At 52.0% G+C, this 13158-nt stretch overlaps 1 protein-coding gene across 2 annotated transcripts in view; it reads right to left on the bottom strand.

The window, feature by feature from the left end:
- The window catches only part of DOCK1 (dedicator of cytokinesis 1), a 544913-nt gene extending 538254 nt beyond the window's left edge, over window positions 1-6659 (bottom strand). For both annotated transcript variants that reach the window (XM_061162908.1, XM_061162909.1), the window contains exon 1: window positions 6504-6659. In XM_061162908.1, the coding sequence (XP_061018891.1) occupies window positions 6504-6549 (46 nt within the window). In that variant the 5' untranslated portion in view covers window positions 6550-6659. The remainder of the gene's footprint in view (window positions 1-6503) is intronic.
- Window positions 6660-13158: the final 6499 nt, after the last annotated feature.

Here is a 13158-nt window from a genome sequence, read left to right as displayed (position 1 = left end):
ATGTACACACAGCTGGTGGGAATGTAAAACGGCACAGCCGCTGGGGAAAAGTCTGGTATTAATAGTTTCTTAAAAAGCCAAACCACCACACAGTTCAATAATTGCACTCCTGGGACTTCCCTGGCAGTCAAGTGCTTAAAGACTCTGCGCTCCCAATGCAGGGGCACAGGTTCAATACCTGGTCTGAGAACTAAGATCCCACATACTGCACAGCATGGCCAAAAAATTTTTAAAAATTAAAAACAAACAAAACACAATTGCACTCCTAGGCATTTATCCCAGGAGATGCAGATTTCCGTTCACACACACACACAAAAAAAAAACCTGTGCATGAGTGTTCACAGCAGCTTTACTCATAATAGCCAAAACCAGACATCCTTCAACGAATGAATGGTTAAAGCATCTGTGGCACATCCAACACCGCCGGGACACTACTTGGCAAAGAAAAGGAACAAATCGTTGATTCACACAGCTACCTGAAGACTCTCTGGAGAATTATGCTGAGGGGAAAAAGCAATCCACAAAGGTTACATACTCAAGATCCCATTCATGTAACATTCATGAAATTCCAAGACTGCAGAAACAGAGGTCAGATTAATGGTTGCCAGGGATTATGGGGGAGGGAAATGGGAGTGGGTGTGGCAAAAAAAGGACCATAGGAGGGGTCCTGGGGGTGGGGATGGAGATGCTCTGTATCTTCAATGTCAACATCCAGGTTCTGACTCTGTGTTGGAGTTTTACAAGATAGAACCTTGGGGAAAATCAGCGACGTGAACATGGGGTTTCTCTGTATTACTTCTTACAACTGCTGTTGTCTGTAATTATATGAAAATCCAAAGTCTAATGAAGACAAAAGGAAGAGGAAGGAGTGGAGAAAGGAAAGAAGGAAGGGGGAAGAAAGAGAGAGGAAAGAGAGACAGAGAGAGGTCACAGGGGCCCTTGGGCACAGGCACTTGCTTCTGGGCGGCACCCAGCTCAGGACTCACCACTGACTATTTCCTCCTCTGAGTTTTCAGGACCTGCATCCTCAGAGGTCACAAGAACACAAGGGAAAGAACAATTCACACACCCTCAGGCAATCCTGATAACACTTTGCTATTCTGGGCCAACCCTGGCACAACAATACGTTTAAAATGTGTATAATGTTTCCAAAGTAAAATCAGATTTGCAGAAATATAATACGCTCTTTTGTTTTTCTGCAACTCCAGTGAATGAAAATGTCTGCATTTCTATTTACTTACGATCAAATATAATTTTTCATCCCCCAAAGTAGCAGCTTGCTTGCTATTCCAGGCAACATAAAGGATCTCTTTGCAGCTCCCACACTCCCAAACTTATTGGAATACTACCCTATTCCTAGCAGTTACCATTGCTCATAGCTAATCTGAATACACACGTCATAATCTCTAATATCAAGCAAATGTCACACTCCCCAGCAGAAAATTAACTTTGGAAGCAGAGCATTCCTTCAGCCACCATGACTGTCGAATCCAAAGAGGAAATCACTTGTCACCACATTTCTAAACTGCAATTCATTAAACAAAAAAAAAATTACTAAGAGCCTTGCTCCGTGGACTGCCTGGCTTATCTCAAATGCTGACCTCAGAGCTTTGTGCTCTGAGGACACTCTCTCAATGGATCCCCACTGGTCTTTGCAGAAGGCAGGCTTGAGTCCCCTTTCCAGATGAGGAAACTGAGACTAAGGAAGCAGGAATCATTTGCTCAAGGGCCACATGATGATTAAGACCCAGGAGTTGAAGATGTCTCGGTGCCTACACCCACATCCCGTTTGAGTTCGGCCTGGAGTGAAGAGTGAAGGACACACGGAGGTCAATCTGCCTCCTGGCAGAGCTAAGGCTGCAAAGAGAATCCAGTCTCACCAGGGCTGCTCGCCACACCACCTCCATTTACGCCCTGCCGCTGCTATAACCCATCACCACGCCCTTGGCAGCTGAAAACCACCCACGTTCATTATCTCACTGTGCTCCAAGTCAGACGCCCAGTGTTCCTGGGTCTCTGGGCCAAGGTGCTAGCCAGCTGGGCTCTCACGGGAGGCACTAGGATGAATCTGCTTCTGGGCTTATTGGGGGCGCTGGCAGAATCCAGCTGTGGTTGCAGGACCGAGGTCCCCGTTTCCTTGCTGGCTGTCAGCTGGGCCACCCTGAGCTCCCTGCGGTCCTAGCAAGTGGGCCCCTACATCTCTGGGCCAGCAAGGGGGGTATGGAGCCCTTCCCAGCTCGGAACCTCTGAGTCCACTCCTACCACATCTTTCTACTGTGAGCAGCCAGAGCAAGTTCTCTGCTCAGGGGACCCAGCAGTGCTGCCATGTCCGACTGTGACATGTGACCCCACAGACTACAGCACACTAGGCTTCCCTGTCCATCGCCAAGTCCCGCAGCTTGCTCAAACTCATGTCCATCTAGTCCGTGATACCATCCAACCACCTCATCCTCTGTCATCCCCTTCTTCTCCTGCCTTCCATCTTTCCCAGCATCAGGGTCTTTTCCAGTGAGTTGGCTCTTCACATCAGGTGGCCAGAGTACTGGGGCTTCAGCTCCAGGTGAGTAACTCAGGAATAATCAACCCATTTCAAGGTTCGTAACTGTAACCACACCTGCCAAGTCCCTTCTGCTATGTCACACATCATATTCATAAGTCTTGGGGATTAGGGAGTGGATATTCTGCAGGGGGTGGGAGGGGGCGGGTGGCGGGGAATATTCTGTCCCCCACACCATCAGGAACATGTGAGCCCACCATCCTCAGAAAACTTCCCAGATCAAATACATGGCTTAGTGAATTCTTTTAAGGCAAACACCATCAGGTTGAGAATTAGAACGCTGCATCTTTTCACCTCATCTTAGCAACTGGATCCACATGAACACAATTTTACAGGTGTTGGGACGTTATGACTCAACTTAGTTGGGGGGTGATGGAAAAGTTCATCTGGCCCAACCCCTCAGTGTGACTGAGTTAGGTCAAAGTTCATGCCTTGTGTTAAGAAACCAGTCTGTAAACACTGACCCACCAAACTCACGCCCAAGGGGAGAAATGAACAGGGTGGTCAATTGCACAGGTGACCACAGCCCCCACACACACACCACCAACCCCATGAATCCCGGGGGTGCCAGGATTTCCTGCCTTTGCTGAGGAAGCAAGAGATCAGCTGTTTACTCCCTTCCCGACTTTACAGAATAAATAAATAACTGAAGTGTCTCACAAACAATGCTTCTAACAGAACCTAAGTACTTGCAGACAATGAGTTGTGATTCATGTTTGCAAATGAGATAAAGAGTTTTACCATTTTCTCTCCCCGCGTGATCTATTCCCAGGCCAAGACGCTGGAAGCACAGCCCGCCCACAGACCCACCAGAGCCCATCTAGGGAGACACAGTCCCCTTATGAGGCTCCAGCCAAAAAAGTTTTCTGCTTTGTGAAGGGGTTCTCCAATAGTGTTCCCTTAGGCAGAAAGAGCCAGTTAGCTAGTGGAAATGGATTCCTACATCCAGCACTTCCATCTTCCCAGCCAACCCAGGCCCTAAGAACCAGGGGACCCCTCCCCAGGCAACTCCCAGACAGGAGGGGAGCCTGGCTCAAGCATCCTTGGCCTCCCCCTGCCCCGAATTGGGAGTTCTAAGCCTGCATGCCCTCCTTGACAGGAGGTATTTAAAGCTCCTTCTGCTGCTCGTAGAGTTGGGTTGTCTTGTCATCTTCTTCTGGTGACACTAAGAACAGCCCCTCCCGGTCCCCTGCCTGACCGCCACTCACATCCTTCCCGGAATTGCCTCCAAAACCATCCAGGAAACTTCTCTTCTTTGAAACTCTTCAACTTGGGAGTTTTCTTCAAACCAAAGTATGAGCCCAAGATGTGACATCAGAAGGCACTGCCACGCATGCGTGCTAAGTCACTTCAGTCGCGTCTGACTCTTTGCGACCCCAAGGACTGTAGCCCAGCAGGCTCTTCTGTCCGTGGGGTTTCTCAGGCAAGAGTGCTGGATTGCCGTGCCCTCCTCCAGGGCATCTTCCCAACCCAGAGATCAAACCCGAGTCTCTTGCGTCTCCTGCACTGGCAGGCGGGTTCTTTACCACTAGCACCACATAGGCTTCCAGAAGTTGTGTGCCTTACTGCAGAGAGGACACAGCCACGGTCGTGCCCAGAGCCGCCTCCCCAGTGGGCGGACCCTGCTCCCTCTGCTCCTGAATGTTCCCTTCGGCCTCGAGACACAAGCCACTACTCAGCCATCTACACCTACAGGGTGCTCACTGACACCATCCAGGTCACCCCAGGAACAGAGAGGATCAAGGTGTCTTAAAACACAGTGTCCTAGGATCAACATGTACACCTTACTCTATTTAAAGTGGATAACCAATGTGGTCCTACTGTGTAACACAGCGAACTCTGCTCAAGGTTATGGGCAGCTTGGATGGGAGGGGAGTTTGGGGGAGAATGGATACATGTATCTGTACGGCTGAGTCACTTTGCTGTGGACCTGAAATATCACAACATTGTTAATCGGCTAGACTCCAATATAAAACACAAAGTGTAAAACAAAATAAATATGGTATCCTAAAGAGAAGCCCCTTCCCCATCACCTGGCGAGGGGCTGAGGGAGCTGACCATGAGCTCTAGAGCCTCCACCAGGGTTTCAGTGGCATTCATCTGTCCTCGCCTCTGTGAAATGGGGGGGACAGTAAGTAGACCGGGCACACAGGACGAGGGGCCAAGTCCCGAGCAGAATGGTGGTCTCCTGCCCTCTGCCTGCCTCTCCCCAGGGCTCCAGCTCCTCCTTCGTCTCTCAGTGCAAGGTTCCCCGAGGGTCAGCCCTCAGCTTAAACACAGCATCCCAACAGGCTCCCCACAGCCCAGACCACTCCCCCCATGTTGCAGTTGCCCCAGAAGGAAACTCCACACCCCCCAAGCCTCCCTCATCCAATGCAGATGGATGGGGTTATTTCTACAGGTCTGAAACCACCTGAATGCACACAGGATGCCACTTAGAAGTTTAGAAACAGAGCTGCCATCGGAGCCCAACTCTTGGGCTGTTGACATTTGTAAACAAGCCTGAGTCTCAGATGCCTGAGTCTCTAAAAGGCGGTGGGAAGGGAATTCAGCCACCACAGTCCTGAAACAGGGCCGCTCCTGCACTAAGAGAGCGCGGGCCCAGAAGGGAACTAGGACTGTCTGGGTGCCCACTCCGCGTCCCTGGCATCTCGCAGATAAGCCACTGGCATCACAGGAAGAAAAGAGAGTGCCCTGGGGACAAGCACCACCCGGGAGGCTTCGCAGTAGCGGGAGGCCTGAACCAGACCAGCAGCGGGAGTCGGCAGACGCTCTGGGTGACCACGCTGCAAAGGTTCAGAGCCGCAAGGGCAGGGAGGGCGAGGTGCCGGGAAGCCCAGGGGGCAGCCCCTGCCTCCGGAGGGAGGCCGAGGTCAGGCAGGGTCCAGCCTGGCTGAGGAGGTGGTCCAGGGTCTGCTTTGGATCCTGGAGCAGGAGGAAAGAGACTGAAACCCAACTGGGAAGCTCTGGAGCTAGGAGACCAGCGCCAGCCCAGACAGAAGCCTTGGGTGGGTTAGTCAAGAGAAGGCAGGAACCCACAGGCCCCGGCAGGCCCCGCCAGGAGGGCTGCAGGGCGCACGGGGCCCAGGGGGGCCGTTTGTTTGGCCCTCAAGGATAGTGTCTGTCTCTGGAATGTATGTGTACTTGGGCAGAAATGTAAACTTGCAACCGGACTCCCCTCACTCCCCTAAGCAAACGACAAAGAGCCGCGGAGCCAAAGCCCGTCCCGCCCTTCCCAACCCCGCTCCCCGGTTTCGGGGACTCCCGGAGCGCTCGGCCGCCTTCCCCAGGGTCCCGCGCCGTCCAGGGCAGGACCACCGAGCTGCCGGGCCGCGCGATGGGCTGCCCCGGTCGCACGGGCCACCTCCTCCCGCCCACTCCCGGAGGAGAGCACAGTTCTCCGCTCCGCGATCGCTGCAACTCGAAACGGTCCACCCGGGAGCCCCAGACGCGGAGTACAACTTCACCCGAAAAGCAAAAAAAAAAGGCGCGGCTGAACAATGCCCCCGGGGGCCTCCCGGCCGGGCCCGAGCCAGTTAGGATCGGGGAGTCCGGGGGCAAGCCCCAGAAGGCTGGAGGGCTCGGCCGCCGCGGTGCCAGTCCCGAGAGCTGGGTGTCGGGGGGGGGACACCCTCGGGACGTGACACAACCCGCCGTGCCCGCCCCCCCCCACCCCCAGCCAAACACACACACACCCGCGTGTCCCCGGCCCGGCTCGCGCGGGCTCCGGAGCGAGCGCGGGGACGGCGTGCGTCCCGGGCGCCGAGTGGGCAGTGCCCGCCGACGGGAGCGCGATCGGACCCCTCGGGCAGGAGGTGGAGGGCTGGGGACGCGGGGCTCCGGGCGCCGCGGTCACTCCGCGTCTCCGCCCGGGCCGCCGGCAACAGGCTCCCGGACGCGCCCCCGGCGGCCCGGAGCCCCGCGCGCGGCGCGCGGAGGTGCTCACCCACGCCGTATTTCTCCTCGCGCTTGGTGGGCACCCAGCGCGTCATGCTGCCGCCCGCGCCCCCCGCGCCCAGGCCGCCGCCGCTGCGCCAGGAAACTCCGCGCCTAGGCCGCCATTTTCCATCCCTCTCGGGCCGCGGCAGGATGGGGTGGAAAAAGTTTGCGGCGGAGGCGGTGTCATGTGGGACGGGGCGGGCGGGGCGTCGCAAGCCGGATGGGAAAGGCCGGGAGCGCCGGCGGGAGGCGGGCCGGCGGCCGGAGGCCGCGGGCTGGGAGCCGCGCGCCCGCCCTCGGCCCCCGGCGGCCCTGCGCCGCGCTCCGCGCCCAAGACCCCCATCCCCAAACGAGCGCCCCCCGCAGGGGTTGTCGTCTCCTCCTGATCTGCGGGGCTTCTGCGAGTCGGGGTGCCCTCCCGAGGGCTGGATCTCATACACCCAGAAAGGGGGTGCACCCTGGCCGGGCAGGGGGAGTCTTGGCAATTCGAGAAACTTCTACAGCAGGGAGGTCAGACCTACTCCCAGTGATGTGAGTCCCCCCCCCCGCCCCTGGCTTGGGGGAGAGGCCTGGAGCTGGGCAAACAAGCAGGATCCCTGGGAGGAGCCTTCCCCGGAGCACCTGGTTCATTCATTAATTCGTTTGCCAGAAGTTAACTGAGCACCTAAGTGCCGCGGTGCCGGGTGTGCGGAGCACCAACTAGCCAAGCTAGGGGTGGGGAGGTGGTGGGTAGAATAACAAGGGATAGGTCCGCTCCTAGTGCTTGGGTGGAGACACCCGAGGAGAGTGGGAAGAGCCGGTGCAGTGCTGGCCTGGGGGGCGTGGGGGGCGGCGTTGCGGGAAGGTGACCTCTTGCTGGACTGTGGAGTGAGTGCATTGACCCAGAGACCTCAGCCTCCTTTGGTCCCAGAAGCCTCTGCTAGCTGAGAAGGGCTGGAGGTCCGTGAAGAGGGGAAGTGGGGAACTGGAGACAGGGTGCTAGCCTGGATAGGAAACCCCAGGCCCGGCCTGGAGCAGACACACTGGCCTCTTAGGAACTTGGTCTTCACTCTACTAAGCATCCTCAGGCTCTTGTGTTTCCCGCACCAGTAGAAGATTGGGGCTTCAGATTTTCTTCAAGTTAAAACAGCACACACACACATTTATTTTTACCATCATTTCAGAAAATAGAAAGATCAAAACCAAGAAAAGGAGGAAGGAGATAGCCTCAGGATGGAATACACTTGGTGTCATGGAATATTAACTGGCTACCTCCTCATGCCCCCAAGAACTACTGACAATGGCAGTAGGCCGGGGAGTCTTCAATAATTTTTTCTTTTTTTTTCTGGCTGCCCCAGGTCTTAGTTGCAGCATGTAGGATCTAGTCCCCTGACCAGGGATTGAACCCCAGCCCCCTGCATGGGGAGCTTGGAGTCTTAGCCACTAGACCCCCAGGGGAGTCCCAGCCTTCAAGTGTTGGAGGAAGGACGGTAAAAAGATTGGAAGGCTCCATGGGGTAGGGACAGTGCTGGGTGGGGGAGTTGGGGGAAGGGGCTGGTAGGGCCTGAGAAAGACCGGGAAGGCCTGTCACCTGCCTTCCGGGCCACTTTGAGATGGAGAAATCTCAGCATTCCACCCAGAATACAGACTGATTAAATGCTTGAGAATGCCTTAAGAGCTTGTCCTTTTGAGTGTCTGAGAGGCAACCTCCTGTATGCAGAGGTTTACATATGACTTGAGAGTTCACGGGAACAACCACAGATTCATAGAAAGTCACACGCCCTGTTTTACTGATAAAGTACCCAAGTCCTACAGACGGAAGGGACTGGGCTCCAATCACACGCAGCCACATGCAGGCACTTAAAACCTCCTGTGGAAATTAGAAACCTCAGGAGCTCAGGCCCTGAACCCACAGCCGGGTCCCCCTGACCCTTGAAGGTGTGAAGGTGCTATCCAGGAGAAACAGGACACTCTGAGACCAGCGACATGATGGCCTGACCTACTCTAGCTCAGAACAGGCTTCCTGAGGAAACAGCAGCTGCCCAGACTCTAAGGAAAAACAGAGACTGGGAGGGGGGAGGGGGGACAGCATGTGCAAAGGTACTGGGGTGGGAAGGAGCACAGATGTTTCAAGGGACTTCAGCTGTCCCTGAAGTGCAGGAAACCAGGGGCAAAGGCCAAGGAATGAGAAGGAGCACAGATGTTTCAAGGGACTTCAGCTGTCCCTGAAGTGCAGGAAACCAGGGGCAAAGGCCAAGGAATGAGAAGGAGCACAGATGTTTCAAGGGACTTCAGCTGTCCCTGAAGTGCAGGAAACCAGGGGCAAAGGCCAAGGAATGAGCCCGTAGTAGAAGGGCGTTCTTGGTCTTATCAGGAATGTGGAATTCTGCAAAGAAAACCTGGAAAACATTTTAATGACACTGATCTCTCTTGTGTCCAACGTTTTGGTTTTGCTTGTGTGGCTACACGTGGAGGCATATGGCATATTGCAGTGAAAGACGAGGAGCTTGAGAGCCCCATACACCTCAGAGGCCTGGCCTTCCATTGCCAGCTGTGTGACCTTCTCTCTCCGTTTCTAGCCTATTCTGCTCCTAAACCTTAGGGCACTGATATCTCTGTGTATAAACTAGGGGCAACGATGCCAGCCTCTTCTGAGGATCAAAGAAGATACGGCTGCACAGGTGAGACATCTTCTAGTTATGCATGCTTTCCTCATGTGATGCGGCCCCCTGGGTTTTTGCCTAATAACATCATGGCTCACATTTTCTATAATAGTTTCCATCTTCACTCCGATACAAGAGACCCACTGAAAAAAATACATGTATATGGCATGGGACTTGCGTATTTTTATAAGACTGTCACAAAAATAAATTTCTTGTAACTTCCCTGGTAGTTCAGTGGCTAAGCCTTCTCGATCTGCAGGCAGGGGGCCCAGATTCAATCCTTGGTCAGGGAACTCGATCCCACATGCCACGATTGAAGATCTTGAATGCTGCAACTAAAGATTTTGCATGCTGCAACTAATACTTGGCAAAGTCAAATAATTTTTTAAAAATAAATAAATAAATAAATTTCTGAAACAGAATTTTGAAACTCCAGATGAACCACAGACCATGTGCTGGAGACAATGAGGTTTTGATCCCATTACCTCGGAGTGTGCCCAAGCTTGGCCACCGTCCTTGCAGCTCAGAGAGGTTTGTCGGCGTTCCCTGGCTGACTCCAGCAGTGGTCCTATCTTGAGGCTGGAAACTGAGTCTAGGCCTGGCTCCTTGCCCTGTGGTTGCATGAGCTTTAGATTGGCATCGTCTCCAACTCCACGAGCCCTGGGGGTTTTAGCGAGTTGGCATTTTTAACTCCCGAGTCGCCGTGGGTGGGTTCCTGAGCTCAGCCATCCCTCCCTGGCATTGTGCAGGAATCAGGTCTCTGCTGGCTTGCAGGTGTGACCTGCCCAAGAGCACTGCGGCCCCCAGCAGGCCAGGCCTGAGGATCAGTGGGAGTTCGGACTAGTACCCCCTCCCAAGATAAGGCAGAATCCTAAGAGGGGGCCGTGAAAAGGCATAATTGACATTGCATTACACGTTACTTAGATTTTGAAAATTAAAATTAATTTGTTTCATTGGGAAAAGTTTTCCATATTCACAATGCAAACCCAGGAGGTCAATTCAGCAAAATCTTTCCTGGTGGAGGTGCCAGAAGGCACAGCGAATGGGGGAGAGGGGCATGAACAGAGGAGAGTAGGACAGGCATGTGGGGATTTCACGTACTTCATCAGGGGGCTTCATCACAGGCTACTCAGCACCTGAAGAGGGAGGAATGCGGTGTGCAGTGAGGCATCTACTTGCTGCTGCTTTGATCCAGCAGCAGATGTTAGCATTGTATTACATGACCCAGCATGTGGTCACAGCGCTTAATGTCACACAGAATGAAAAAGTATAATCCCCCTCTCCCCGCAAAGAAGAAAAAGTATATTCCAGACTTTAGATCTAAATTCCAGGTTACAGGAAAAAGAGAAGACTGAGGAAAAAGTTAAATGACACCACAAGAACCCTTGAGAGCCCCAGTGTAGGATGGTTGGACTTAAGATCTTTCAACTTAAGAATGGCGCAAAAGTGCTGTGCATTCGGTACAAGCCTTAGCTCAAATTCTGAATTTTTAGTCTATTCCAGTACTTTGGCCACCTAATGCGAAGAACTGACTCATTTGAAAAATCCCTGATGCTGGGAAAGATCAAAGGTGGGAGGAGAAGGGGACGACAGAGGATGAAATGGTTGGATGGCATCACCGACTCAATGGACATGAGTTTGAGCAAATTTCGGGAGTTGGTGATGGACAGGGAGGCTTGGCGTGCTGCAGTCCATGGGGTCGCAAAGAGTCGGACATGACTGAACTGAACTGAACCTTTTCCTGGGCTAATAATATAGTTCTATCTCCTGACACTGGGCAGCAGATGGGAACCACAGATCCCAGTCAGCCCTCCAGTCAGGAGGGGAAATGACCAGTACACATACAGTCATTCTGTACCCAGACAACCAGCCATTCTGCTCTTTACTTCAGTACAGTGTCCAATCAATTACACAAAATGTTCAACACATTCTTATAAAATAGGCTTTGTTTTGCCCCACTACAGGCTAACTTAAGTACTCTATTAAAAAAATAAAAGTCAGGGGACACTTCCCTGGTGGTCCAGTGGTTAAGATTCCATGATTCCAATGCAGGGGACACACATTCAATCCCTGGCCGCAGAACTAAGATCCCATATGCCTCATGGTAGGGTCAAGGATTTTTTTTTTTTTTTTAAGTATTCTAAGCATGTTTCATGTAGAATTGCTAAGTGATGATGTTTGGTAGATTAGGTATGTCAAATATATCTTCAACTTAATGATATTTTCAACTTACAGTGGATGTACTGGGATGTAACCTTATTGTCAGTTGATGAAGACCTGTATAGTTAGATGAAGGTAAAAGAAAGTCTCTTCTATAGGACACTGGTCCGGTGTTTATGAAAGTAAAAGTGTTAGTCACTCAGTCGTGTCCGACTCTTTGCGACCCCATGGACTGTAGCCCGCCAGACTCCTCTGTCCATCCATGGGATTCTCTAGGCAAGCATACTGGAGTGGGTTGCCATTCTCTTCTCCAGAGGATCTTCCCTACCCAGGGACTGAACATGGGTCTGCTACAGTTGTGGGCAGATTCTTTACCGTCAGAGGCACCAGGGAAGTCCAATAAGTCAGTATAATTTTAAAAAAAAAATGAGAAAGAACTGTTCTAGATTTTAAAAGATTTAAGAAATATAAGAAATGCTCTTCTTGACTGGATACTGCTGTTAGCAAACCAGCTCTGAGAGTTGTTAAGGACAAGAGAGGATTTTAACTGTGAACCAATAGTAGGTACTATTTTTAAATTATTTATTTTGCCAAGTGTAATAATAGTTATTATTATTAATATAACTATAATAATGGTTATTATTATATCATTATATAATAATATATTATAGATAATATATCAAAAAAAATCCTTAGGACTTCCCCAGTGGTGCAGTGGTTAAGAATCCGCCTGTCAATGCAGGGGACGTAGGCTCAATACCTGGCCCGGGAAGATCACGGTTGCCTCAGGGCAACTAAGGCCGCGTGCCACAGCTACAGAGCCTGAGCTCTAGAGCCTGCGAGCTGAAACTACTGAGCCCGTGCACCCTGGAGCCCGAGCTCCGCAACAAGAGAAGCCACCACAATGCAACAAAGAGTAGCCCCCAGTCGCCACAACTAGAGAAAGCCCAAGGGCAGCAGTGAAGACCCAGCCCAGCCAAAAAAAAATAAATTTCTTGGGAAAAGTCCTTATGTTTTAGAGAGGCACGCTGCCGTGTTTAGAAGTGTGTCATTTGCTTTAAAATACTACAGCAAAAAAAAAAAAAAAAAATGAAGCAAAATTGTTCAGTCTAGGTGATAGGTTTATGTGCGTTTCATCCTTATGTTTGAAATTTCTTAATAAGTAAAATTGAAGCAGGGGACGGGAAGGACTTGAGTTGTGAATATCGGCTTATGAAACAGTCGCCTGGGCTCTGCCTTACATTCCAGGTGCCCTGCTCAGCATTCTCCATGAAGATCATTAAGGCAGACCCTTGATGTTAAACTTCAACCAGCTCCGTAGAGCAAATAGGTTGCTCAGTAGAGGATGCTGCCTGCAGAGCCCGTGTGCCTGGTGGGCAGATGTGCCTGTGAATATAAATGCAGACCAAGCAGTCCTCCCCACGCTGAGCACACACAGAAATGAGTTCTGGGCCTGAGGGCCGGGACACCTGCAGAAAGGGGTTGTCGTTGTGCAGTTACTCAGTTGCGTCCGACTCTTTGTGACCCCATGGACTGCAGCACATCAGGCTTCCCTGTCCTTCACTGTCTCCTGGAGTTTGCTCAAATTCATGTCCATTGAGTCGATGATGCCATTCAACCATCTCATCCTCTGTCACACCCTTCTCCTCCCGCCCTCAATCTTTCCCAGCATCAGGGTCTTTTGAGTCAATTCTTTGCATCAGGTGGCCAAGGCATTGGAGTTTCAACTTCAGCATCAGTCCTTCCAATGAATATTCAGGGCTGATTTCCTTTAGGATGGACTGGTTGGATCTTCTTGCAGCCCAAGAGACTCCCAAGAATCTTCTCCAGCACCACAGTTTGAAAGCATCAATTTTGCAG

Source organism: Dama dama, chromosome 15 (assembly GCF_033118175.1).
Source record: "Dama dama isolate Ldn47 chromosome 15, ASM3311817v1, whole genome shotgun sequence".
NCBI lineage: Eukaryota > Metazoa > Chordata > Mammalia > Artiodactyla > Cervidae > Dama > Dama dama.
This window is presented reverse-complemented; position numbering and strand designations above follow the sequence as displayed.